Source organism: Ylistrum balloti, unplaced genomic scaffold (assembly GCF_031769215.1).
Source record: "Ylistrum balloti isolate Yb309-2 unplaced genomic scaffold, AGI_CSIRO_Ybal_v1 Utg371130, whole genome shotgun sequence".
NCBI classification, from domain to species: Eukaryota; Metazoa; Mollusca; class Bivalvia; order Pectinida; family Pectinidae; genus Ylistrum; species Ylistrum balloti.
Genome location: NW_026782620.1, coordinates 212,950 through 238,356, shown reverse-complemented (window position 1 = coordinate 238,356; position 25,407 = coordinate 212,950). Strand labels below are relative to the sequence as shown.

General features: G+C 34.8%; 2 protein-coding genes across 2 annotated transcripts in view; one reads left to right on the top strand and one right to left on the bottom strand.

The window, feature by feature from the left end:
- Positions 1-486: 486 nt before the first annotated feature.
- On the bottom strand, positions 487-12,691 carry LOC132560895 (uncharacterized). Its single transcript, XM_060225598.1, has 4 exons — positions 12,658-12,691; positions 11,466-12,103; positions 6,069-6,289; positions 487-3,391 (listed from the first exon to the last, which is right to left on the bottom strand). The coding sequence occupies exons 2-4, from the start codon at positions 12,049-12,051 to the stop codon at positions 3,215-3,217; spliced, it is 984 nt and encodes a 327-aa protein (XP_060081581.1). The 5' UTR covers positions 12,052-12,103; positions 12,658-12,691; the 3' UTR covers positions 487-3,214.
- A 430-nt stretch (positions 12,692-13,121) lies between these two features.
- LOC132560913 (uncharacterized) overlaps positions 13,122-25,407 on the top strand; it is a 32,488-nt gene continuing 20,202 nt past the window's right edge. The window contains exons 1-5 of the mRNA XM_060225618.1: positions 13,122-13,156; positions 15,233-15,357; positions 17,132-17,259; positions 18,266-18,406; positions 18,937-19,032. Coding sequence (XP_060081601.1) covers positions 13,122-13,156; positions 15,233-15,357; positions 17,132-17,259; positions 18,266-18,406; positions 18,937-19,032 — 525 coding nt within the window. The remainder of the gene's footprint in view (positions 13,157-15,232; positions 15,358-17,131; positions 17,260-18,265; positions 18,407-18,936; positions 19,033-25,407) is intronic.

Genomic DNA, 25,407 nt, shown 5'->3' with positions numbered 1-25,407 from the left:
ATAACCACAGTTTTAGCTTTGTCCCCATTGTCGAATGACGTCCTCAGACAGTTGGTGTAGATTTGTATCCATGGTCAAATGACTACCTAAGACAAACTTTGTTAATAATTGTTTGCATGGTCGAATGACTTCCGCGCACAATTTTTTCTGCATGGCAGAATGATCTCTTCGGACAGGCACCACACTTTTACATTTGTCTCCATTATCGAATGACGTCCTCAGACAAAGTAGGAATATTTGTGTGTATGGTCAAATGACCTCCTCAGAAAGTTACAGTTGTAGTTTACGGTTGACTGACTTTCACAAATACACTGTTTATGTCAAAGATTTAATAATAAATGAGATCTAGTCTAGTACACATTTGTCAGAAACCTTTCAGTTCATCGCGTTAATTGTCGATTTATTATTAAACAGATGATTATAAAATTTGTAAATCAGAAACACACGCACACAAATCAAGGCAATATACATTTATTATTTGTCACCTTCAATTTTGTCTTTTCATTCTTTTTACATTTTTTTTCTTTCTTTTCAATATAAATCCTCTCCTCAACTTTTCTTACAAAAATAAATTGATTGCATGATCGTGAAAGATGATCCTTTCGGTCACCGACACTAGTACTCCACAGAACAAAAATAAGCACTTCGGGGACAAATTTGTTTACACTCTCATAGATGTTTGTAAACCAAGGCGAAAATAAATAAAAATATCATAGTAAAAGATTGCAAAGTATCAAATTAAAATTGATAGATATATTTGAGCAAAGAAGACCAATAGAGCCGTGAACAGATGAAGGCTAGTTGGTAGCTAAGAGACAGTACGTAGTGTCGTTGGAAGATTCGAACCCACGTCCACGTTACTATATACAAAGCAATGACAAATGAAGTAGGACATGCTCATTAAAGTTTGTCATTCGGATGTTATTAGTATATGTATTTATCATTTGTTTTGAAAATATTTTGAGTTCGTCATACTAATAGTTCGGTCGTTACATCATGAAACGCCTTAGCCAAACGTATAATGTAAATCACTTTATTTTCGCGGGAATAATTTAGCGTCCATTTACGAATAGAGTTATTGCCAATTGAAGGATCTGCACTTAAATTATTATCATCGTTGAGATGAAATCTAGTCATGAGATTTTGTGCTTTTTGTTCAGTTCGCGCGAAAATGGACAGGTATGTTATCGAAGTTTTACCACAACGTAAAGTTCTAACTCCAGTTCTGGTCACATAAATCAACAAAGAAGCACTACAGCTAAACACCAAGGGTACGACTCTAGTCTACATATATACACGGACTATTATTATACACAAGATATGTACATACAGAGTTCATATGTACAAAAGTTAGCAACAAGGAAAAGAAAAAAGTTTGAGATCATTTGGAAAACTTTCAAAATGTTTTTTCTTCACATTTTATGGCATAATGCCGCACTCTCTCACACATGATTAACTATTGTTAAATCTAAAATAGTGATCTTGTAGCTGTTCCGAACACTCTCCATATTACTAATGTGTACGCGATACTTAGAAATCACGTGTCAGCGATTTGTGCAAAACCAAGAGAATGACGTGTTAATGTACATGTATAGTAAGTGTCTCGTAGGCAGCGATTTAACATTCTCTTATCAAAATAAATTAATCAGAAAATAATATTGATTTTTATACTGTAAACGCGTGCAATAATTGATGAATTATACTGACCATGATGCATTACTCTCATGTCGGCAAAGTGTGCTGCATAGGTGGTTTGTTTGAATGATATTTGATAAACATATTTCTAATCATCGACAACAAAAGATTTATACTATAGTAATAATTACTGACGAGGTAAGTTTTTTTTCTGGTGTATAAGTCATACACAAACATCACGTTTTGTACCCTGCTTTTATATTGTAAACGTGCAATCTCGGAACATTGTGCCTGAACAAGAAAATAATCAATGAAATGATGTTTTGAAAAAAAAAAAACATTGTGCATACAAATGCTAGATAATGGAATAATGCTTTAAATGAACATTAAGAAGTGGGAGTTAAGCTTATCTGGTACCTTTCTGTGATAAGGTCATAATTCCCCAAAAGAAGTTTCCGTACGTCAACATTGACAGACGGTACTGAAAATTATTTCTTTCAATAAAACGGCCTGTGTCAGATAGTAGTTCCGGAAATGCGCATTTGATTTGGCAATGATTACAGATAAATTGTCGGGTATGACTAGGCCCATTCACTTGTATTCTAACAGTGATATGGAAACATTACCCAAAACTGTCCATGTAAAAACAATCAATATTTGCCGGAAATGCCTTTATAATGAGTAACTACTGCTACTGAACACCTCAGGTTTTTTTCCCGCCAACTGTCTCAAGTTGTCGGAAGCAGTGGCTAACCTATCAAATAAGTACTTTGCACCAAAAATAAGATAATGGTCACGGTCGTCTCTGTAGCACTTATATATCATCAAATTAAAACAATCTACAATAATAGTCTCTCCAAAAAAAAAAAAAAAAAATAAATGAGATCGTCCTACAATGGGCTTGGCCCCAGTATGAGCAATTGACACAAAGGACTAAGTTGGAGGTTTTTGTAGTGTTTCCTGTTATTGTGAGTGCTTTAACGTGTCTGTTGACTGTGCTAAAACACTTCATCTAAATACTGTAATAGTCTGAGAGAAAAAAAAACTGGTCCAGCTATCATTTCTTCTCATCACCACTCTTGTCTGTGGCGAGTACGAGCTATCATTTCTTCTCATCACCACTCTTGTCTGTGGCGAGTACGAGCTATCATTTCTTCTCATCACCACTCTTGTCTGTGGCGAGTACGAAGTCGTTGAATTGTAATGATTACATTTCTTACCTGACTTAGGACATACCACAAAAATAGACATATCACAACCTGCCCATTAACTCACACAGAGTCTACATAAGGTGTCTACTCTACATACATAGCACCATAGAGGGCAGCACAACTCGAAAGTTGGCTACCCAGTCAACAAATGTCTTGGGCATTCGGAACGCCCTCTTCCATTTCGCTACGTGCCAAAATTGATGAGATCCTAATGTAAACATCGATCGGAACACCCTCCCTACAATCTTGATTGTCCAGGAATAAAGTATTTTTATTTTTAAAATGGCTTGATCTTTCACATTGTGAATGACTACAGAGGGTTCCGTCAAAGAAGTTGTGATGTACTTTGCATATGGCAAGATATGACGTCAAAAGTGTTTCTGGAAGGAGCTGGGATCAGCTGAAGACGAAGCTCTCCTTCGCTGGCGGTCTGGATCTATGTTAACAGGACTAGAGAAAATGGTCCGGAGCTGTTCCCACCAATTCTGGAAATTGAACGCTGTTGTCCCGGGAAAGGACGAAGCCTGACCAGTCACAACGCTGTTCTGTAAATAAATAAATAAATAAATTTTAATAGGAACACTCAAGGTCTTGCAGTTTCAGGTAACTGGTGTAGTTAAAGTTCCAATTTACGATGCGATTTACATAAGAGTTGTTCAGACGTATGTCTCCCTGTCCTTTGTATGTATTTATATACCTTCTGATAATAACATTAGTAACGTGATACCTTCTGACAAAACAATCTTTCAAAAAGTGCCACAATAGCACCTGATAGTGACACGGAGCTGGAACGGACCCCTGTGAGTGTAACGTATTTAATACCAGTCGATAGAGGTGGTGAAAGGTTGGGAACAAAGCTGTCCAGGGGGTTTCTAAACAAGGGAACACGTGTAGACCCTGTCACACCATACAATTGATTTGTTCATGATTGTTCACCTATTTAAGGCTCGCTGCCGCCAGCAACTTTCTAAACCGGAAACAAAGTATGACTCATGGCCACTGGACTAATGATAATGGCCCAGTTAGGGGTAATAAAAGTTGACAGGTGACGTTTTTACACCTGTACATGTAGATACACAGGTAACATGCACTACCTTATTGATAAAGTTGCCAATATTAATGCAAGGTAAGCTCGTGCATGCTTAACTTGTAAATGATTTTTAAAGATTTTACATAGGTAATATAAGTGTTATTGTTTCGTACTTAACTTTGTTGATCATACAGGTGCCGCGTTGTGTAGATTTCCTTTGAAGATACCGATATACGTTTATTAGCAAAAACATCGTGTACGTAATTACTTAAGCCTATAAAACGTAAACGGCGTGTAGTTAAAAACAGCAATTCATGGTGTTTTACGCAGGGAAATGCCTCACTGAACCATTACGCAAGGAGACATATTCTAGTCATCGAATAAAAAATAAGCAAATCGTGAATCAGATAGAAAACATCAGCTCGGTTATCAGTGATTAAATATTGATTGACGAACGTGAGCGAATGATTAGGAAAGTCCAGATTGATATTCAAAGATGATGCACGGTTGGGAAATTCCAGGTATCGACCTGTACAGGTGTGATTATGTTTGCTCCAGATGCTGTGAAGGCACAGGGCACCAGGTGAACTCTCTCGTCCACAGTCAAGGTCGATAAGTACGTGTCATATGCGTAAACATCGTGTCATACATATAAACAACACAACACTTGCATACAATGCCAAATTTTGCCTATATGCGAAAGAGAATTGATACAGTGTGTATCGATAGACTTGTTAACTTATCTCCGAGTCTGTTGTTTCTTAAGGGTTCACTGAACATAAAACCTATTAATCTTAATTTCGTTAAGAACTTTGAAATCATGTAGGGGGTTTGAAATGGTCCCAGGTCACGGGTATAAGATGTACTTTAAGGTATGAACAATGTTCATCAAATAGCGGGTACGACTGAAATGTATCCGATATCAAAATAAAAAAAATAACACCGTCACTACAGTCAATACTTCTTTCTTTTTATGATTGGGTGTCAACGATGCAACGTGTTGTACTAAACTTTGTAATATTTTCTTGATAAAACTTTGAAAGTGTGTACGTCTTTGTCCGAGTTGAATATTAAAAGTACAACAAAAGAGACATGAACATGCAGGGTTTATGTAAGAGTTTGGCAGTAGGCCAACGTAGTACTACAGCACACATGCATATGTAATAACGACAACAACGTAGTAACCTTGTAACCTAAATCTGTCAAATTTCCTCTTGCGACGCGTGCTCACTTTTTTATTTACATCACGTGACATTCACTTTAAAACTTATCAGATAAAGGGCCGTGGGCAAAATCTAGGGTGATTAAAGAAAGACACTGTCTGAAAAATGGTGCAATTGTGGCAACACATTGATCGTTTACTTTTAATCTTAGCACGTGTGTTATACATAAAAAGGTTTGTCTCGGTCTCTAAGATACGCGAGTCTGAGTAAAACATATATCAGCTTTACGTGAATTTAAATCAAAGTCTTTTGTTAAAAACTAAAACGGGAGGGACGAACTGATATGATTCTAGTCACTGCCGTAACAAGTTATTTATATGATAGGTCTAATCCAATAGCACGTGACTATTAATAACCAATTTTCTTCCCTTTGTCAGATATAAACATATTCTATATGAATCTTCACAATGAATTATCAATGTACATAACGCTTTCTTATATAAATGATTTCATCTTTTTAATATCTATGAATAAAATCCGTACACCTCTGACGATACTAGGAACTGATATCAATCATGGTGAGGCATAATATATCAGATTGATACCACAGTAGAAAATCCACACGACAAATTAGTTTTCAATGATCATTACATTCGTTTATGAAATATTACTTAGATCATAAAATCCAGAATATATACACAAATACAATTATCTTCCTTATTATTACCCATGTTATCAATATCATATTCTCAGAACTGATTTACTGTACTGTAACCATGGCAGTTATATTTGTTTTACAGTGTTGTATATACTATCGTGAATGATCTGTTGGTTTGCGAAAACATGTCTGATTGAAAACGTAGGTATATAAGCGGGTTTGTGTCGCATACGATTTAATATGTCGAAATTACCACATAGTTATCTCATGATTTCGGCTAAATTAAGTGGCACTAAACAGCTTCGATAGAAATTTAATTGGTAACATTCTTTAAGAAATCAGCACAATACTTGTCATTTCGAAAAACTTACCCTCCTGACGCGGGGTGGGGCACTAGTTAACTCGAAGTGGAACTCGTCGCCTATCCGCCGTAGTTCCCGACCCACATCAAGCCGCTGTTGGTGGTGAACGTCCGGGAGAGATATTGATCTATCCCGGTGGACGAGAACGATATCGGGTAGTTTCCTCCCGTGGGTAGGGGACTCTGAATCATCTCCATCAGAGTGATACCTCAGCCGTGAGTAGGCTGTACCTGTATAATAAACAATGACATTCCATCAGCTTTTATTTTCAAGTACCTCTTTTCCTTACAACAATACTTGTATATATTCCGCAATCATTACATTTCTTTAGAAAAAAATATTGGACAGCAAACTTATTTAAATCTACAATTGAATATTAGCTATATAAATATATGTGTACTGAATTGTCCTCATGCTAAGTCATAAACTGTTTCTCATTTTTGTTGTGTTTCTTAGTTCAGTACCAAAATAAAATAAGTATAACTCATTAAAATCCCACGATAACATCCTATTTTTAAATCTCCACAATCTCTACCGAGTAAAAAAACACAGGGAAATAATTTATTCTTCACTGCACGTCCTGTGTAGCTTTATCATAACATTTGAACACGGATTTCTATAGGTAAGATTTTAAACGTAAACACATTTTTTTGTTTGTCTCAGCAGATTTATGTCTGAATAACTAAAAACAGGTAAAAAAAACACTCAAAAGTTATAATTGTGAAATCCAGCTGTCGTGTAGGTAAGTGATATCGTGTATGAGAAATGTCCGACAAAGCACTCGAGTTCAGCGATTTCCGGATTTGTCAGTTTACCGAGAGTTAACTACGCAGTTTTAAACCACGATTTGATGATAAATGAAGTACACAAACAACTGTAGATGTTTTGGGGACGAGGTTCAGTAAACCGGAAATTATATATATAATGGTGTCACTTGTAAACTAAGTAGTACACACTTCACGTTATCGCGAAATACATCTATTGTTTTCGTTCTAATTATACAATGATGAAATCAGCTCCAGAAATACACATTATCTTTTTGATATGGTGTACAAATTGTGGTTATTTACAACGCGTGTAGCTTCGTGTTCCCTAAATTTGATTTAAATGTCAACTGCAGAAAAAATGGATTATTTAGCAATTAAGTTCACATACAACTGGCGCGGCGCACATGCAGTTTGACTTGTAATCTATTCAGAGCCAGATAGAGCTTAGGCTGCAGTGATAAGTATGTGCTATGAGTAGAGATGTGCTGGTACAATAAATGTGACGTGAAATCAACATGCAGGTTTACACAAGGCAATACACAAAACAGCTGTACGCGCGTTACGTAAAAGTATTTTCAGCGCTGATGCAACGCTTCATTGTTACAATACGCCACGATCCGCGCTATATATAGTACAATGTTTATCAGTGTAAACGGCCCACATTTCATCGCTTTTCAATGTCATTATCTGCCCTATATTATCTACCTATCAATGTGTGTATACATAAATCTGAATTATCTTGATCACAACATATAAACAATTACGACTGTACTTAAATTAGTTTTTTTTCTGAAAAGACCGGAAATTGTCTTTACTTCAGACTTGGAACTGGCATACTTTAAATAGTGTTAATTCGAGTGAACATGTATTAGCAACTAATTGTGTAGTATCGACCGATTTATGGCCACTGGACTAAAAATGATGGTAGATCACATGTCTTTACCTAGGACGGTCGCGTGATCTAATGACCTGTATTTATTCCTAACATGTGACAGGTGATCATGGTTGAGTTTACTGGTAAAAACTGTAAATTGTTATTTCAAAATCATTGATGAATGAACCAAAAAGATTTTTATAATAAGATTGTTGTAGTGGTGCTGCGCGGTAGTGGTTTTCCACTAAAGGCGCTACGTTATTTCTATATAATGGTAAGATTATGACATCGGTGAAAAACTTTAGTAACACCTATTTTCCTCTCTACTTACTGGAGAAAACCTGATCGCGCACAATTCATTTGTTCATTTGTATTAAATAGGGCATGATGTCATCGTACTGGAAAAAAAACCTTCTATTTGTAAAGAAAAAGCACGTGTTTTTTCACCTTTTTCATTACAATACACGTGCTGGAGAGCCAGATCTCCTAAGGGGTTTTAGTTCTAGTATCTTCGTTACACAGGTGGATGATGATCAAAGGTGTTGAGCCATCGATCACTGTCGCGTGCTCACCGAAATCATCCTGACACCTGATCCGACAGTTGACATATTGACAGCTAGGACGTTAACGGTGCTCTGTAACTACTGGCCCGGAATACGGTACCCGGGTCGTAAATTAATTTCCACGGAGGAAGTGATGATATAATAATAATTTATATATACAAGTGTTGAACTGAATATTATCACGCGCTTTTTCTCGTACCTTTGAACTGGGGCGTATGTTATACATCATGGTTTTGAACTATAATCATTTTGTAGTTGGAAATTTGTTTTAGGAGATTTTTAGGGTATTTGGAAACCTTAATGATAATTGTTAAAAGTAAACGATCGTAGATTCCAGGTACAAAATTTACACAGAATCAACTGACATGCTAGAAATTAAATATCTCAACCTGTGTCTTAAGTCATTATTAATAGTAGTCATTTTAGAATTAGTTATAGCTTAGACATATATGTGATATATACGTCTCTGGTTAGAGTGAGACTTATAATATCTTATCAAAAAGAGCTGTGCTCTCTGACCAGAGACATATAAGTTTTCAGTGTGAAATACTGATATAATATAGTTAATCTTAAATTTCAATCACTTATAGTTAGGGCGTCAATAAAATGCTCCAGTTGTTGAATATATACATATATGTATAACGAAAAAACTTGAAAAAAGCGGCAACGAATCATAATAAAATATTAAACACGATTTTGTGGTTTACAGTAATTGTATTATAATAAGATAGGTATTATCTTTCACAAGCACAATGAGAGAGAGAGATAGTGCAGTGATTAAATAATAATTAAATGTTATCAATATCCGGCTATTGGTCACTTAACAAAGTGTAACATTTATTAGTGATGACGCAAATGAAATACATCTCTTACTCCTACTGTACATTTTCGAATAATTGAGACTAATTGGCTCACAAAATTACAATTGTATGTTGTTAATTTTTTAATCCAAATTTTAAGGAAAGAAACAATTTGTGAGCCAAGAATAAGCATCGGTTATCGCTTAATGAGCGGTTATATACAGACCTATGAAGTAGAGAAACACAAGCAAGAGAAAATCATAACGATCTCGATAAAATAAATACACGTATGATGCTATGCCCTCCATCAAACCAAGATAGGAATATTCCTTTAAAATATTTATCAAACCAATTAATTTTCTTTAGAAAAAAGTTTTTTTTCGTCTGAAAAATTTCAACAAGAGAAAATAATTTTTAAATTAATGAAATGAGAAGATTACATATATATCATCAACCTGTGTTCGCAAAAGTTTATTTCATTTCATTTATTTATTACGTGGTAATTTTATATTCCGACTTCCAGAATTTGTTCTTTTCATAAAAGAACTGTAACTTAAATATGTCTTCCGAAATCCTTGAATATATCTATACTAGTGTAATCCAATAGTAGACCCAAGTAACCCTACACAAAATCAGGTGGATAAGTGGTATTGGCCTTAATACGTATTGTTGTTCAGGTCAACAAAATTAATATAACAGACGGGAATTACTAATTAAAATTAGTCGTGAAAATAGCAATATCACACATTCCCGCGGAACCACACACATTAGTGGACCAACTGTTTACATGTATGGATTGTGGACATTTATCAGTGTTAGTTTTTGTTTATACATGTCATATGCGTGAAAATTACGACTAACATTCACATGATATGAAATTACAGGCGTTTACACGAGCGAAATTACGTCTTTTTCAACCTGTAGTACTGACATTATCACGTGCGTTAAACATTGTACAAGTAGGTTTACGGATTTCTTTAATACGTTGGACTTACATGGTTTTTTGTGTTAGGCCTCACACACATACGGTAGGGGTGACATTGTAGATTTTTATACCTACAATTATATGAAATTTACGCATAAACGAACATATACCCTATGACTTATAGTAATTAAATAAGAACTCGACCTCGTTGTTTTGCGTTAAGGTAAGAAAGCATGGGACAAATAAATAAAAAAAAAACGTAAATTGTAAAATATACTGTGGCACTTATATATGTTCGATCCAGTATCTTGCAAATCGTTTATTATGACTCAGAATTAAGCCTGTTTCCTTATCCGCTACTTAACAGACCACAAGATTTGTCTTGCCCAAATTAGTAGTTATTAACTAATACAGAAGATAAAACAAACGGAGTTATCATATATTACAATCTGTATGATAAATAATTAGACATTACAATATGTATAATAAATTATTATAGATTACAATCAGTATGATAAATAATCATATATTACAATCTGTATGAAAAAAATTATTATATATTACAATATGTATGATATATTATTATATATTACAATCTGTATGATAAATTTCTATGTGTGTTGTTGTACTGGTATTTATTTTTCAAAATTTCGGTGTTTGGTTTTCGAGATTAAAGGTAAGTATCTGAGAGAACTGTGACTAAAACCAATGACGGAGTTCCAGTGGACCGAAAAACCGCAGATTTTTTTTCAGACTGATTGACTCATCCATTTTGTAATTTCCATAGAGGCACTGACCCGAGTAGTACGGTCTAGTACTTTGGCTGATCCGTTAGCTGGCCTGACTTTCTAATCCTAATCCCATCACTTAATGCTAATACATATTACCCGCGATGTCGCTACGTGACGAGGGGGGCGAGAAGTCAAGTGCCCCAAGTGTTTACGTGTTATTGTTTTCCTTCGCGACTTCTTACTTAACCAACTGCTTAAGCCAAAGCAATCCTTTGCTTCAGAGACTAACAATGATGTAATGTTCATTTACTGTTACGAAGAAACAGAATGTGTGCAGAGTAAGGACGTGTCGACAACATTGGAAGTCCTTTAAAAAAAAAAAAAACCCATTAAATTAAAATCTGCTGAACAGTTCAGTGTAAGGTGGACAACCGCAGAGACTTCAAATTGGAGTTACCTCCCATTGTGCAATTAGTCATCTTCCACATTCCTGTGTGTTGTACTACTGCCACTAGTAAATAATCACACTGTTTATTTTCACTGGGGAAAATCCCAAAACATGATTGTTTCAAATACTTGCCGTGGCTGTTAGCTGCCGCGATGAAAAATGTGTCTGTATTTCAAGACATCACAACACCCTGATATGTATACATATGTGTATGATATTTCGTACATAACGATACAATATACAGCCAACCGACCCACATTGTTGTAGATTTAAGTGTAAGATATGATTAGGAACTTACCTCTGGCAATGGGCGGTTGTTGATAGGGATGGAATCTGTCCGACATAAAGTTTATAGTTTCCGCAATGGCCTGGCCGTGCAGGCTAGGTGTTTGAGTCCCCACCGTCCGCCCGTGTATGGGTCTAAAATGATGGGCGTGGTTCCTAAACCTCCTCCTATTGAACACATCACAAACGCTAGAAACATTCTCAAAAACATCATCATCATCCTGTTCCTGAGTTGGACCCGAGTCCAACATATCCCGGGGGAGGGGCGCCCGAGGACGCTTGATGGGAATAGGCTTCGACGCCTTTCCCATTGCAGAGGGGCTATTCAACACCATCTCCACTTCCTCATCTTCATCAACAGACGGGTGTAGGGCGTGTCCCACTCTTGACCCCACACCAGCATCAGTATCAAACGTAAAAAAGGTAGAATTACTTCCAAAAATAGCTGGTGAATTGTCAGTCACATATCCACTATCACGCTTTTCCGACCTTGACGACGTAGATTGGTTCAATCCTCTGGACACAGTTTTAAATGCTGATAAAGATTTCTCCTTATCCTTATCTATATCTAGCGTGTTACCTTTGGAATACTCTTGCATCCTCTCCAATGGGTTTAAACCATTACTTAGGTTTGCTTCCGTGTAATAACTCCTGTTGGTACAAACAAAACGGTGAATATATCATACACTGTATAACCACGTGCTTTTATCGGGTGTATTATCGTAATCTTGAGTCTAAATAAAAACCTTAGGTCACTGTCCCAACACAAACCACAACCTGTTCATGTAATTGACATTTGTGTACCTGCTAGATTTAAACTGACATTCTAAATGTAAATTTGACATGGCTGGAAGACTGCCAACTATTTTTTGTAGTATTTAGAGTCAGAAATTTATCGAAAGAAAAAATGAGTTCGGAGGTTAATATCCAAGACAAAAAATATCTCTGAGATCCAAAATCAACATCATAGGATAGATTAAACTGGCACAATCGCCAAAAGCTAAGAAATGCGAGAAGACTGTATGATAGTGATGTTTTATCAAGTACGTCCTACATAACGATACAACGGAAAATTAACTCAAAGTTCACGTTTCACTAAATAAATAAAGTTTGTTTTACAGTCTTTTATCAGAATAGTAACTCGAGATGTCTTATAACGTAATTTGTACAATATTAGTGATAACGAGAAAATTATCCTTCCTTACCTGTCAAAAGTTCTGTCAGTATGGAAACTCCCGCAAAATTTTTACTATATCTTACGCTAGGAGCATGGCATACGCATGCCTGTTTGTTTACATCGTTGCGTCATTTTTCCATATATGGTCACAGCCAATCATTTTCTTCGGGAAGATGATAACAAGTTCAGACATGCCTTGGATTGATCCTGCTTGCTCGTCTTCTATTGGCTCCTGTCTCGTGCGCTTGTCATCTTGAATGACATTAGGGCGGAGTCAAAGTTGTAGTCCTGTGTTCCAATCAGAAATCTCAACGAAAATTGTCGGAACTAGCCGATATATTTTCCGGTTTAATCTCGACTGTAACGGTACATCGCGAGATTGTGACAACAACGACAATGGCGGGCTATTTGTCTGTCGCTTCTCAATGAAAAGGACGAGTTATAAATTAGACATGTGATGCCTGTGAAGTCGTATATAAATTGACAGAAATCATGGACAGGAGCTCGGCATTTAGAAAGGAGATATGGTGCGCATTCATAATATCGCATTCAACAATAGTCATTTAATCACGACAACTTTCCTCATTTTCACAGTTATAATGGTTAGCTGTTTACATTACGCTTCGATTGATCTAGTATGTTATTTGTAGAGTAGTGTGCATTAACCCTACACCTACAGACATGCCACTTGTTTCATTTACTGATTTAGATATCAGTGCAAAAACTCCATTGTCCGATATATCTTCAAGAAGTGCCCCACCCCTATAAGACTATATATGTCTCTGAGACTGTGCTGCGATTAAGGCAATGGCTAACCCTTCAGTCACATGTAGAACATGGTCACGTTACTATAACAAAATCGTTCACTAGCATGTAGCCACTCAGACGGATATTGTGAACCATATATCACATAGACATGAAAGGAACTACAGACACATTCAGTCATGCAAATACGTATGAAATAGTTAATACATTGAGCAAATTCTTTCCATTTACCGTTATCATAACATTGGAACCTAAACCTACTCGATTCCCCAACATAATCAGCACAAGCATAACATAGAATTTCAAACCAAAGTGACACACAAGCACAACATAGTCCAAAGGGTTCTGACTATCTATCCACAATTTTATTTTGTCTTGGTCAGGGACTGATAGAATTCCTTACTACATAAAAACAAATACTAGAGACCCCAGCAAGGGTCAGCATTCAGACAATGTTTTATATAGTTCAGAACAACAGGATAATTATAAATCAAACATTGATGTAAAGATGAACTGCTTTTTCTATGAACAATGGTGTCTACTCTGCAGAATCTGTGGACTGGTGGTTGTAGTCTTACCAAAAAGTAACTATTGCAAGATTGGTGGGAATAGTAGATTTACAATAATGAGTCTAAAGATATTCTGCCTAGTGGTGAAAATTGTAAATATTCTGGAAAGTAACGTTGTCAAGGAAAATAACACAAAAACTGTCAGGCATTTACAAACTACATAATTTATTTACCTTGTTTTTTGCCTATTTTATCTCATAGAATAGCAATTGAAAAACACCACCACAGTAAATACCAGTGCTCCATGCATGCCACATACCTATTTTCCATATTCATAATGATATAAGAGATAAGAAATATAAAGAAAGGCTCCCATCTATTAGACAGATAACTGTAGTGGCAAAATTATGGGCCTAAGTCAGCTGCATCTATTTTAAGATGTACCACAAGTCTTTCAAGTTATTTTCCTGCTTAAGATCATGGTTTGATTGTGTGTGTTTTTTTTTTGGCACATTTTCATCCAAGACTGATGTAGCCAAAGGAATGGATATTTTATATAAACAAGAAACATCAGGATCTTGTTGGCATTATTTAAGTAAAGGTGATGGAAGAAAGGAAATTAAGTTATTCAAATTGTTATAACAGCCTGTATTCAAACTTTAGATGAAAACTGAAACAAAATGGCATGGTCACTAGTAAGAGGCCAGTGTGGCTTCATTCTTCTTTCAAGTACGAGACTCTATACTTTCTGATATGTTTACTATTTAATTTGGCAGGGTTGGCGATAGGGGAACTTAATGTTACAGCTAAGCTTATTTCAGATCAGCAACCTCCAAATCCTATATCTTATGTAATTGAGGCTAAATCATACCTATTTTGAACCAGTCCACTTGTTAATTACTTTAACCGAACCATTTTGCTTGGTGCAGATGGTGAGGCATGGCTATTTTCAGCCATCAACATGAGACAAAATTGTTCACACAGCCTTCTACATTTTTATTAATTTCATTTTATAACATCATGTTATTATCTGTAACTTCAGGGGCAAAGTTCACAGGCATATTGTCATTGTTTTTATTTTTTGATGTTGTTTCTTTGTGACAAATAATCTGACATAAAAAAATTCTAGTTGATTTTTAATACCTGTTGTAATCCTCTGTATTTAACTGTTTGAAATTAAGGGAAAATATGATATACATATTTAAGTAACAAAACAAAACTTGTTTTAACCTTCTTAACCAATTCTGTTGTTTCATATCTTCAGTTGAGAATTGTGTATTTACTTGCCTTGACATCTGTTAATACTGCATCTTTATCTTTTATTTACAGTCACAAAGGACAGCATATTCCTATAGATCCACCTATAGTACATATGTCTGCATATACCAAAGGAGGCCTTCACAGATTGTTTCAACAGATAGCTCACCCAGAAAAAGTCAGCTTTCCAATATATGGTATGTTGAATATTTTGAGTGTACTACAATAACACCATTTGCTATTCTGAATGATGAGGACACTTACTGATTTCTCTCCAGACTTCACCATTGCAAGATACAAGTTTTAGTGTAAATCTGATTCTGAATCTCCATGCCTGGTTGGATAGAGTGACATAGGATAACCTCATCCAAAATAGAAAACCTGCTGGCCTGCAATTTGGAAACAACAGCTTTCTATGATCATTAAGTCAGACAATTATCACACAAATGTAAATCTCAAAAATGTTGAAATACCAACTTGGATATCAGCTGACCACGGATATGATGTCATTTCTATCAGCAATGACTGTATTTGGAAGAGTTACTGCCCCTTGTTGTTTTCATATTGTTAATCTTGGCCGAAGATGTACTCAACATTTCTCACCCAATTTCTTTCAAACTTGGTAGGCTAAATCATATTGATAGGAAGTTTTATTTTCCTGAATAGCAGATTGATTCGACTGTATTTGTAGAATTCCAGCCCCTTGCAGTTTTCATAATGTTAACCTTGTCCAGAGATCTCCTCTCAGTTTTCAACCAATTGATCTCAACCTTCATAGGCTTAATCATCATAAATAAAACATGAAGGTGTGTTTTTCTAAATAGCAGTTTGAAAGTCTTGAAAACCACAACATTACATTATGTTCTCATGAAGATGCATTAATATTAAAAAAAAAACTATTGCCAATTGTTCTATTCAGCATTCAGCATCACCTAGATTTCCTTTAGCTTTCCACCCATCTCTTTAAAACTTGGTATGCTTTAATTTATCATTAGCGCTGTTTTCCCTCTTGACTCTTTGACTTAATATTACCATTTCTCTATTGATATTCTTTTAGATACATTAAATCCTGGATATTTGTTTGGCATTGGACAGGTGTATATTCTTGTGACCCCGTAGTATTCTCATTAAATTCATGTGTCGTCCAGAATTCGTTATTGATACTTGCACAAACGAATTTTACTGGTAACGCATAGCAGAGACAGTGTAATCATAATGTACCATTTGAAAATACAGTAGAATTACTTCTTTTCTAATTCATGTAGATTTGAATTAACAAAACCACAACATTGTAATGCCTTTTTTTGCACAAGTTGAGAAATCCAAGTTACTTTGCTCAGAATTCATGATGCAAGTAGCTTTCAAAATCTAACAAAATATCATGGAACTTTCATGATCACACTTATGGTGTCGTATATCAATCATTCTAATGACATATAGACATATGAGAAATTTGCAAACAGAATGTTGTGGCTATACTGTTGTAAATTGTTTTTATTGACTAATGAAATATTGTGTTACATCTCAAATTGTTTCTATATATTGTTGTGTTTACATGGTAACTTTCAATATTTTACAAAATTCAACAGGAAGTTAGAGTAAAATAGTCCATAATAACGTTGGTATATAGGGAACAGAGAAATTCTATGTAAGGGCGTGAAGAAATTCCCCATTTTAATGACTTAATAAACTTGAAATGGAAATAGGGTGAAAGGAAAAGAAAAAGAAAAACAGCATTTTGAAAATGTAGCTAATGATAATTATTCATTAAGACAAAGCTTGGCTGTCTTTAGCGTAAATATCAATTTGAAATGAAAAAACATGATTTGTTGCTGGTGAATACATTATTTGTACTTGATAATGCTATTAAAATGCTTAAATGTCCATGAGTTAAAACAATACAAATGCAGACAAACTTTCAATTTGGTTGAAACACAAGCAATAGACAGGGCTAACATTTTATTGTTTCAGAATATGGTCAGTTCACCAATGAAACTGGTCATTTTTGTCCTGTACTGGGTGTTGTGATGGCTTCGCGTTACAGGGTGAGGCAGGTGATCAGCCGACAGGGTCAGTCAGCCATCCTTTTGCTAGCTGAGGTAAAAATCTGTCCATCATTCAGCAGGTGGATATAATTACTTAAAAAATTAAGAGTTATAAGCTCCAATGTCATGTATGCATTTTCTGAATTGATTTAAAGTTAAAAAGCATTCTATAATATCAAAGATTATTCCTTATAGAAACCAGTATATCAATCAACAGAGGTAATATCACTTTATTTTGAGTATCATCAGATTTCTCATATAGTACACATTATGCACTACACATTTTGGAAGAAAATTGGTGTATTGGGAAGGAAATGTTTTGAGTGAATTGGATATTTTCGGAAATAAGTTAAGAATGAATTGATTTCGTTTGAAGTAGGAGCCTTATGCTCTAAAAAACCCTTACTAACTTGATATGTGGATAATACAAATAGGATTGCCAGTAAAAACCAGAAGTCAGAAAAGGTGATCTTTAATCAAATGATTCTACCAGTGAAGTAGAGAGATCTAGTTGTTTAATCTTTTTAATTTTTTTAATGCTTTGTATCCCTATTCAGTTGTACATCATGATAAGACTTAGTAATCATGAATCACAGTATTGACTAATTTAAATCAAATGTTTATGTTGAAAAAGATAACATATTCAACATATAATCTAGCAAGTTCCAAAATGGTTTAGAATGGTATTTAGTACATGTATCTTACATTTTCTGAATAATTCTGTTGGTTTATGCTGGAAAATTCTATGATATTTTTCTTCCAATGAAATAAAAGTTTCTTCATAATTATTATCACTATCCAACATCCTTGTGCATATTCATCAGAATTTTAGACTCCTCAATGATTGGATGTTCACCTGAACATTATTTAAGCTGAAAATCAGCTTCTTCTTTACATTTAATGGAAAATATTAGTAAATATTTGTACAATTTATATACATGCATATTATTCAAGTTTTGAGTAACAGAACTGCACATGTTGAATTTATTTTGCAGGGAAGGGTGTATGAAGCAAAGTTGCTTGATATTGAAAGTTTAATTGTATCCATTAACTGTTTCAGGATTTGTTCTGCCATAAGAAACATGTGGTGATAAAGGTGCTTCACGCTAGTCGTTATCAACTTGGTGCTCAGGAGACTCACTGTTTGTGGAGGCTCGCCTTGGCAGATCCCTGGGGAAACTCTAACACAGTCCACTACTTGGTAGGTATTGTTAACGTATAGAATGTTGGAAACATCACAGTTAATACTGACTAGATGATCGAGGCTTTCCTTGAATCTGAAAAACCTGAATTTTGATTCATTAAATTGACAAAGGACCCTCAAAATTGATAGTTTTTCTCTGTATCATGTGTAAGTTGAGGCCTGGACTTGTACATTTATAAATTTTGATGGTCCCAGAGAAAAGTGTGAATGATGTAAAAACTGCTTTATGCTTTTGCACAAGTTTGGAGCAGGAAAACAGTGTTAATTTTTCTCCCATTCTTTGTCAAAACTCAGGCAGTTATATTACTCTGCAGTTAGGAGAAATTTATTTGTTTGCTTTTGACAAGAATTTGACAAGTTATGATATCAATGTGATCACTACTGATAAGACAAGGTCACCATTAGCAAAAAAATGAATTTCATCTTTGCATAATCTTTTTATTAATACATTTTTTCATCTGTTTATGCTGACTTTATTAACAGGTATAAGATTTTTATAATTGTTCCTATTTGATTTGTGATTCCAGAATACCTTTACATTTGATGACCACTACTGCATCGTCTTCAAACCATTGGTGCCTCTTTCTCTAACAGAAATTTGTCAAGATATACCATCTCTAAAGGTATTTATATTGTGTTGTATCAGTGAAGCCTCATATTTGGATCACCTGCCTTAAATATGAATGTAAACTTAAGCCATGGTATTCAATATTAGTTTGTTGTTCATCCAATGTCAACATGCATTTTATGCAAGTTCTTCTCAATAACAAAAAGGTACAGGGTGAAGCTTTTGAGTTTGTATGATGCTGGGATGAAGGGCTAACAAATTTGTTTAAGCAAGGATCTTGATCCACATTCAGAGTATCAGGTGTGAATTGTATGGGTGATAATCTTCACAACTGAACTTATGTTCAATAACCGGAAGGCCCAAAGTCAGCTTTCGTCTGGCTGCTATACCAGACATGGGACATTTTGCTTGACAGATGTCTAGTGTATATGTACAACAAAATGAAAATGTGGAATATCTTCAACACATTTTGTTGCACAAGAATTTTAGGCAATGACACAGCACTAACATTATATATATTGATCAACTTAACTTAACTTAGATAAAAGTGACACATTTCTCTTCAGTAAGATACAAGACATTGAAATTACGATTTAGTCCAAACGATCAAAGAATACAGTATTGCATGTCATTCACAGACACTGGGCAGATACAGGTGAACGGTACCTGATCAACCTCTGACTACTCTAATTCCTCATATTCCTTGAACTATTGACATGAGTTTATCTTAGTGGATTTTACTGTACATGTGGTTGCAAAGAAGTTGACATTATTGTGAGGACTTTCAAATTGGAGAGAAAAATAAGAACATTATCATGTTGTTTTGAAGGAGCTTCTAAATAAAAAAAACTCTAATCCTTTAAGGTGTATCCTGTAAGTTACTTTTATATATAGCTATAGTTAAAATCAGACAACAAAAAACCATGTAAATCTCTCAGCAAAAACCAGCTGGATAGCTCAAAGTATAGGACCATACCAGCTCAGGGCATCATTGCCGATGGACCTCCAACCAAGTGGAGGCCATGGGCTTGCTCAAGAAAGATTTAGAACTAAGTGATGATTCTAGTAGTATGGCATTCACACCAACTACATCTGAGGCAGAAGCTGGACTATATGTAGATTACAGGAGATTTAACAAAAAATCATTCGTCAAGGACAGTCTGTTCAAATGAACACTATTGTTATTTTGTTAGTAGAGATATTAACCATGAAGGAATGTATATATATATAGTAACATATAACAGAATAATTGACAATTTGTTTAATAACTGCTCAATAGTTTATCCAGTGTAGGCATCATAATGAGCAAATTAGATCTACTCACATTTTTTGTACTTTTGGGGAAGATTTTAACTGATAGGTTGCCGTGAAGAACCCAATACTTTTGGCAAAACCAGTAGACAAACTATGTAGTAAATAACAAAGAGCCCACTTCTAAACTTGTGATTGATTCTCCTGGTTTTAGCTTACCTAATTCATCAATTCCCTGCATACCTTCAGGTATCAAGGCGAGAAGCATAGGACCTATCCATCTGCCACTTAATAGTACACAGCATTTGCTCTACTACCGAAGATTCACCATAACTTTTCAACAGGGAATTTTTCATTCAGACATCATCAACTGGAAACTTATGTACATATGCACAAGATACTATTAACCTACCAAGGAAAAACCCAGACTTTGAGTTTCTTTTAAACTAGTGCAAATTTTGTCACTGATATTGAAAAATGACAAAAAGTATACATTTTTTGAAGACAAGAATCATTAGATTTCTTTTGTAGGAAAATTGGTCACCAATCATAGATTGAAACCCCTTTGGAGCACAATAATTAACAAAATTTATGTAACCTTAAATTGTATCAAATAATATCAGCCAATCCTTGCCCTGCAAAAAAAATCAGCACTATGTATCTTTAAGTGACCCACTTGTTTATCCCAGTTTTCAATCCCACCCAGTCTTTTTCATTGAAATTTGAAAATAAAACAGAAGAATATTCTCTTGTTCATGGAACAGAATTCTTCTCTTCTCTCATTCCATCATACAAAAACCCTTTAAGGTGTTGCCCCCAGGTATTTTAAATGTGATGTTTGTTGACATTTCGATGAAGTTATCTAAATCGAGTCCATTAATATATTTAAGAATTTGATGGTGTGATGTTAGTTTGGTTATTGCATTTTCTCCTCTTTTTCAGAGAAAAAACTTTCTATCAATTCTTACGTTATTTAAAAAAACCAGAAGAGGTAACAGAATGCTGTGTGTAATTGGTGTACCTTTGTTAATAATGAAACTTTAGCAACAACAAAGTGTTTTTACAAGATCCACTGAACTTCACTATATATCTTATTATTCCCATGGAAACAGGATTGCAAATAATATTAAATTAGGTTCCCTGCATGTACTCATTCATCTGTCTGTCATAAACTCATTTGTGCGGAGATCTCCTCCCAGTTTTCAGTCAATCTTTTTCTAACATGGTAGCTTTCATTAATATGACATGACGTTTTGTTTTCGTGAGTGCCAGTTTGATTTGACTGTATTTGGAAGAGTAACTTCCATTTGTTGTTTTCATAATGTTTATCTTGTTCCGAGATCTCAATCTTTCAGTTGTCAATCAGTTTCTTTATAACTTGGTAGGCTTAATCACCATGACATGAAGTTGTATTTTTCTGAACAGCAATTTGGTTTAATAGTATTTGGAAGAGTCATTGCCCTTTGCTGTTTTCATGATAACAATTCTGGAATTCATGTCTCTCAATTTTCAACCAATTTTTTCAAACTTGGTAGGTTTAATTTGAAGTTGTGTTTTTCTGAATGGAGGTTTAATTCAACTGTATTTGGAAGAATTAATGCCCTTTGTTGTTTTTATGATGCTTATTAGTCCATAGATCTTCTATCTCTGTTTTCAACTTGTTTCTTTTATGCTAACATGAAGTAGTGTTCCCTTTCTCAGCAGTTCGATTCAATAGTTTTTTGAAGCATTTTAATTTTATATAGAGATGTCCTTCCTTAATTTTTCTGTTATGTATTTGAAACTTGGATGGTTTTATAACCATTATATGAAGTGATGTTATCTTAATTGGCATTGTGATTTTACAATTTTTGAGTTAATACCTCTCTTTTTCATCAACCAAATTCTTTGGAGTTCGATAGGCTTGAGAACCACAACATGAGATAGGAATAAATTTTGATTCAACAGTATTTCAAGAAGTTATTTCCCTTTGTTCTTTTCAGCATTTTAATCTTTTTTAAAGATTTCTTCCAGTTTTCCACCCACTCTTTCAACCTTTGCATGCTTTAATTTATCATTAGAATATATAGCACTTTTTTCCCTTGTGACATTTTGACTTGTCATTACCATTATTTTTGCCAGTGTAGTTTTGTTATCACCAATATACACAATATCCTCTGGAATATTTCCCTGATATGTTAATTTTTACTACCATCTATATAAAAAGATAGATTTTTTTCTCTTCAATTTTTGAGTGAAGTGACATATATTGCTTTAAGTGTTATTAAATGATATTATATAATGATCAATTCATTGTTTATAAAGTATGCATGCCTGAAGTATACATGCCTAAAGGTTGTAATTCCTTGTCAAAATATTATTTGGATTCACTCAATAAAAAAAGGTGATATTTTAATTGTTGTGGCAGAGATATCAAACTTGACTCTTCTACTGAACGACCAAACCAATGTGCATACTCTCAGAATATCTATCATATGGCAGTCTTGAATGAAATGTAAGCATGTTTGTTTATGTAATTAACCTGTGTCTATGCCTTGAAATGACAGTGTTGTGAAGTTATGTTCATAACTATTAATTTTTGTGAATATCCTGATAGCCAAACAAAGCAAAAAAAATTTGTTATACAGTAACTCTGATGCCATCTGTCTTTCATTTTCTTAATGTGTAGAAAGTCTCAACTAGATCCAGATAAAGCTTGGCCATGGAGGGAGGATTATGGAACTTTACATTTTTATAAGGTCCTTTCTAAGAAGATGCAAGTTAACTTTTTCAATTTTCAAAGTCATGATTGGGAGTCAAAGGTCAAGATATCTAAACAGCCTATTACTAATATAAGGAAAGAATTTCTGTTAAAATAAATCAAGATGTCATAGAGAAAACTATGAGGTTGAAGATTGACCTACTTCCAAAGAGGATAAACCATTCTGATTTCACATCAGAGCTGCTGTAATGTAAATACACGCACTCTGATAAATCAGACACAGACTCCCTATCACAAACACTTACCTCTGTTGGCCACTGTCTCCTTTCCTATCATCATTCTGTTCAATTGGTTGTCCTTGCAATAGCAGATCTTTGTACAAACCAGCGTTGGATATTGAGTACTGCTACAAACATTTTCATATTAAAGATTTCGCCAGTTCTGCGCTACATAGCTCTTGTGACAGAGGAGCTACCACGCCAACTATGAACAAAGATATAAAACCAATGAAAACACTGCCTCTTTATTTCCATAAAGCCAGGCTTACACACAATTGGGTCAAGTTGAATTATAATATCGATACTGGTGACAAGAGTTCAAAAATTGCTACACTAGCAAATACTTTATATTTCATGCAGCATCACATAGACCTATTCCCTCTCTAAATGATCACCAATGATTATCTACATGTCCACACTAACACCAATGGCTATACCAGCCTTTACAACCATTTTCTTGGCTGCAAACACCCTTGAACCCTAACTCTGAACCCTAGGGAAGAGTTCCAAATATGATCCTGCATATATAGGAGATTATAAGGCTATTGGTTTGTGTTTGCATCAGTACTGCCCTCATTTCAGACTTCAGAAATGTTGGTGCCTCCAGCAGGAGGGCTTAGTATACAAACTGTCCCATTTTTAGCTCCACAGTGCTCGTAATAACCCAGTCATGATTCCAGGGTCATGCAATCAAACTTCTCTAAAAACCCAGAGAATCTCCTTACAAAGAGGGTGTTCTTCAAGGCAAGTTATGTCCACAGCTGGTCTTGTCATTCCCTAATCCTTCACCTGAATCACAGGTGTCTTGTTTTAGTTGAGGTTTGACCACATGTGAAGGTGGAAAGGAACCAGAGATTTGGTGTAAGAACCCAGGAATTGAATTGATGCCTTATGCAGGCAGTTATGATATTTGGAATTGCTGAATGCAAATTTAACTCTGATGAACTTATTCCATCTGGACAAATTTTCTTATCACATGTCTATGTGTACAATGTGTGGATCAATTTTGGTTCATAGAAATTTAGAAATTACTTATTTATAGAAAGGTGTTGGATAGGGTTTATTTATATTTTGAATAAAATGGAGTGTACAGCTAAGTCTAATTCCTAATTAAGCCATATATTTATAGGTCAGACACATTTAGATCTCTCAGATACAGACTGAATAGTTCAATACACTTGTAATTAAATTTGTTTTGTATTCCCTGCCTGCCTCAGGTGACATATTAGTATTACTATGTCTTGTTGTCAGCGTCGGCGCTGGTGTCCACACAAAGATTTTTTTCATGATAACTTCATTCCCATTTGGCTGATCAATCTGAAACTTCATATAGTGCTTCCTTACCAAAAGTGATTCTTTGGGATTTCTCAATTGTGCACTAGATTCATGTAATATATTGTGTGTATGTGTGAACCATGTATGTATGCATGATGTGCATAATAAGATTTTAGTGTGTTTTGCATTACCACAATTGTGAAATCATACAATCATGATTTAAAAAAAAACAATGAGAAACAACACAAGAATGTTCTCAAAACACAGCTACATAAACAAGACTGACTGTTTATGCAACAATAGCATGGCCTGAGCTCATCATCTCTAATCACAGCAGAATTGTTGCTTTTTTTGTCTTCCAGAATTTTAATTTGACAATCATTTTAAGAGTTATTGACATTTTCAGAGTGTTAATGATGGCTGGAGATGCTCTCTCACACTCACAGTTTTCAACTTGATTTAACTCAGTAGGCTTTAAATTTTACATTTTCAATTTTATGCATTTTAATATGATAAATTTCACTTTAACATGGAACAGACTTATAGTGTTCTGTCCTGTGGGGCTCTTAGTATTTTTGGAAGACATTTTAGGTGAGGTCATTGTCAAAATAATGTGTTTCATGGTCAATAACTTTTCATTTCTGAGTACAATTGAATGTCCCTAAATTAAACCTTTCATGCATGAAGCAAGGATATTTGACTGGTCTAAGGATTCATTATGAATCAAGTACAGTTGAGATCGAAAATTGCTCTGATGGTGTTTTGTAATAGAAATGTTCCATACACATAGAAGTTTGGGATATTCGTGTACAGTATAAATTTATGAAGTTACAGAATGCAATTTTAACAAATAAAATTGCTTATATATGCACATACAGGTTTTGATATGATAACCATATACTATGTGTAGGGAAACCATTCACCC

Excerpts from the sequence above, each read along its gene's own strand:
- LOC132560895 (XM_060225598.1), bottom strand. The coding sequence starts at position 12,051 with ATGCAAGAGTATTCCAAAGGTAACACGCTAGATATAGATAAGGATAAG. Across the intron at positions 6,290-11,465 it reads ACAACCGCCCATTGCCAGAG|GTACAGCCTACTCACGGCTG; the intron begins GTAAGTTCCTAA and ends TTTATTATACAG. Across the intron at positions 3,392-6,068 it reads CCCCACCCCGCGTCAGGAGG|AACAGCGTTGTGACTGGTCA; the intron begins GTAAGTTTTTCG and ends ATTTATTTACAG.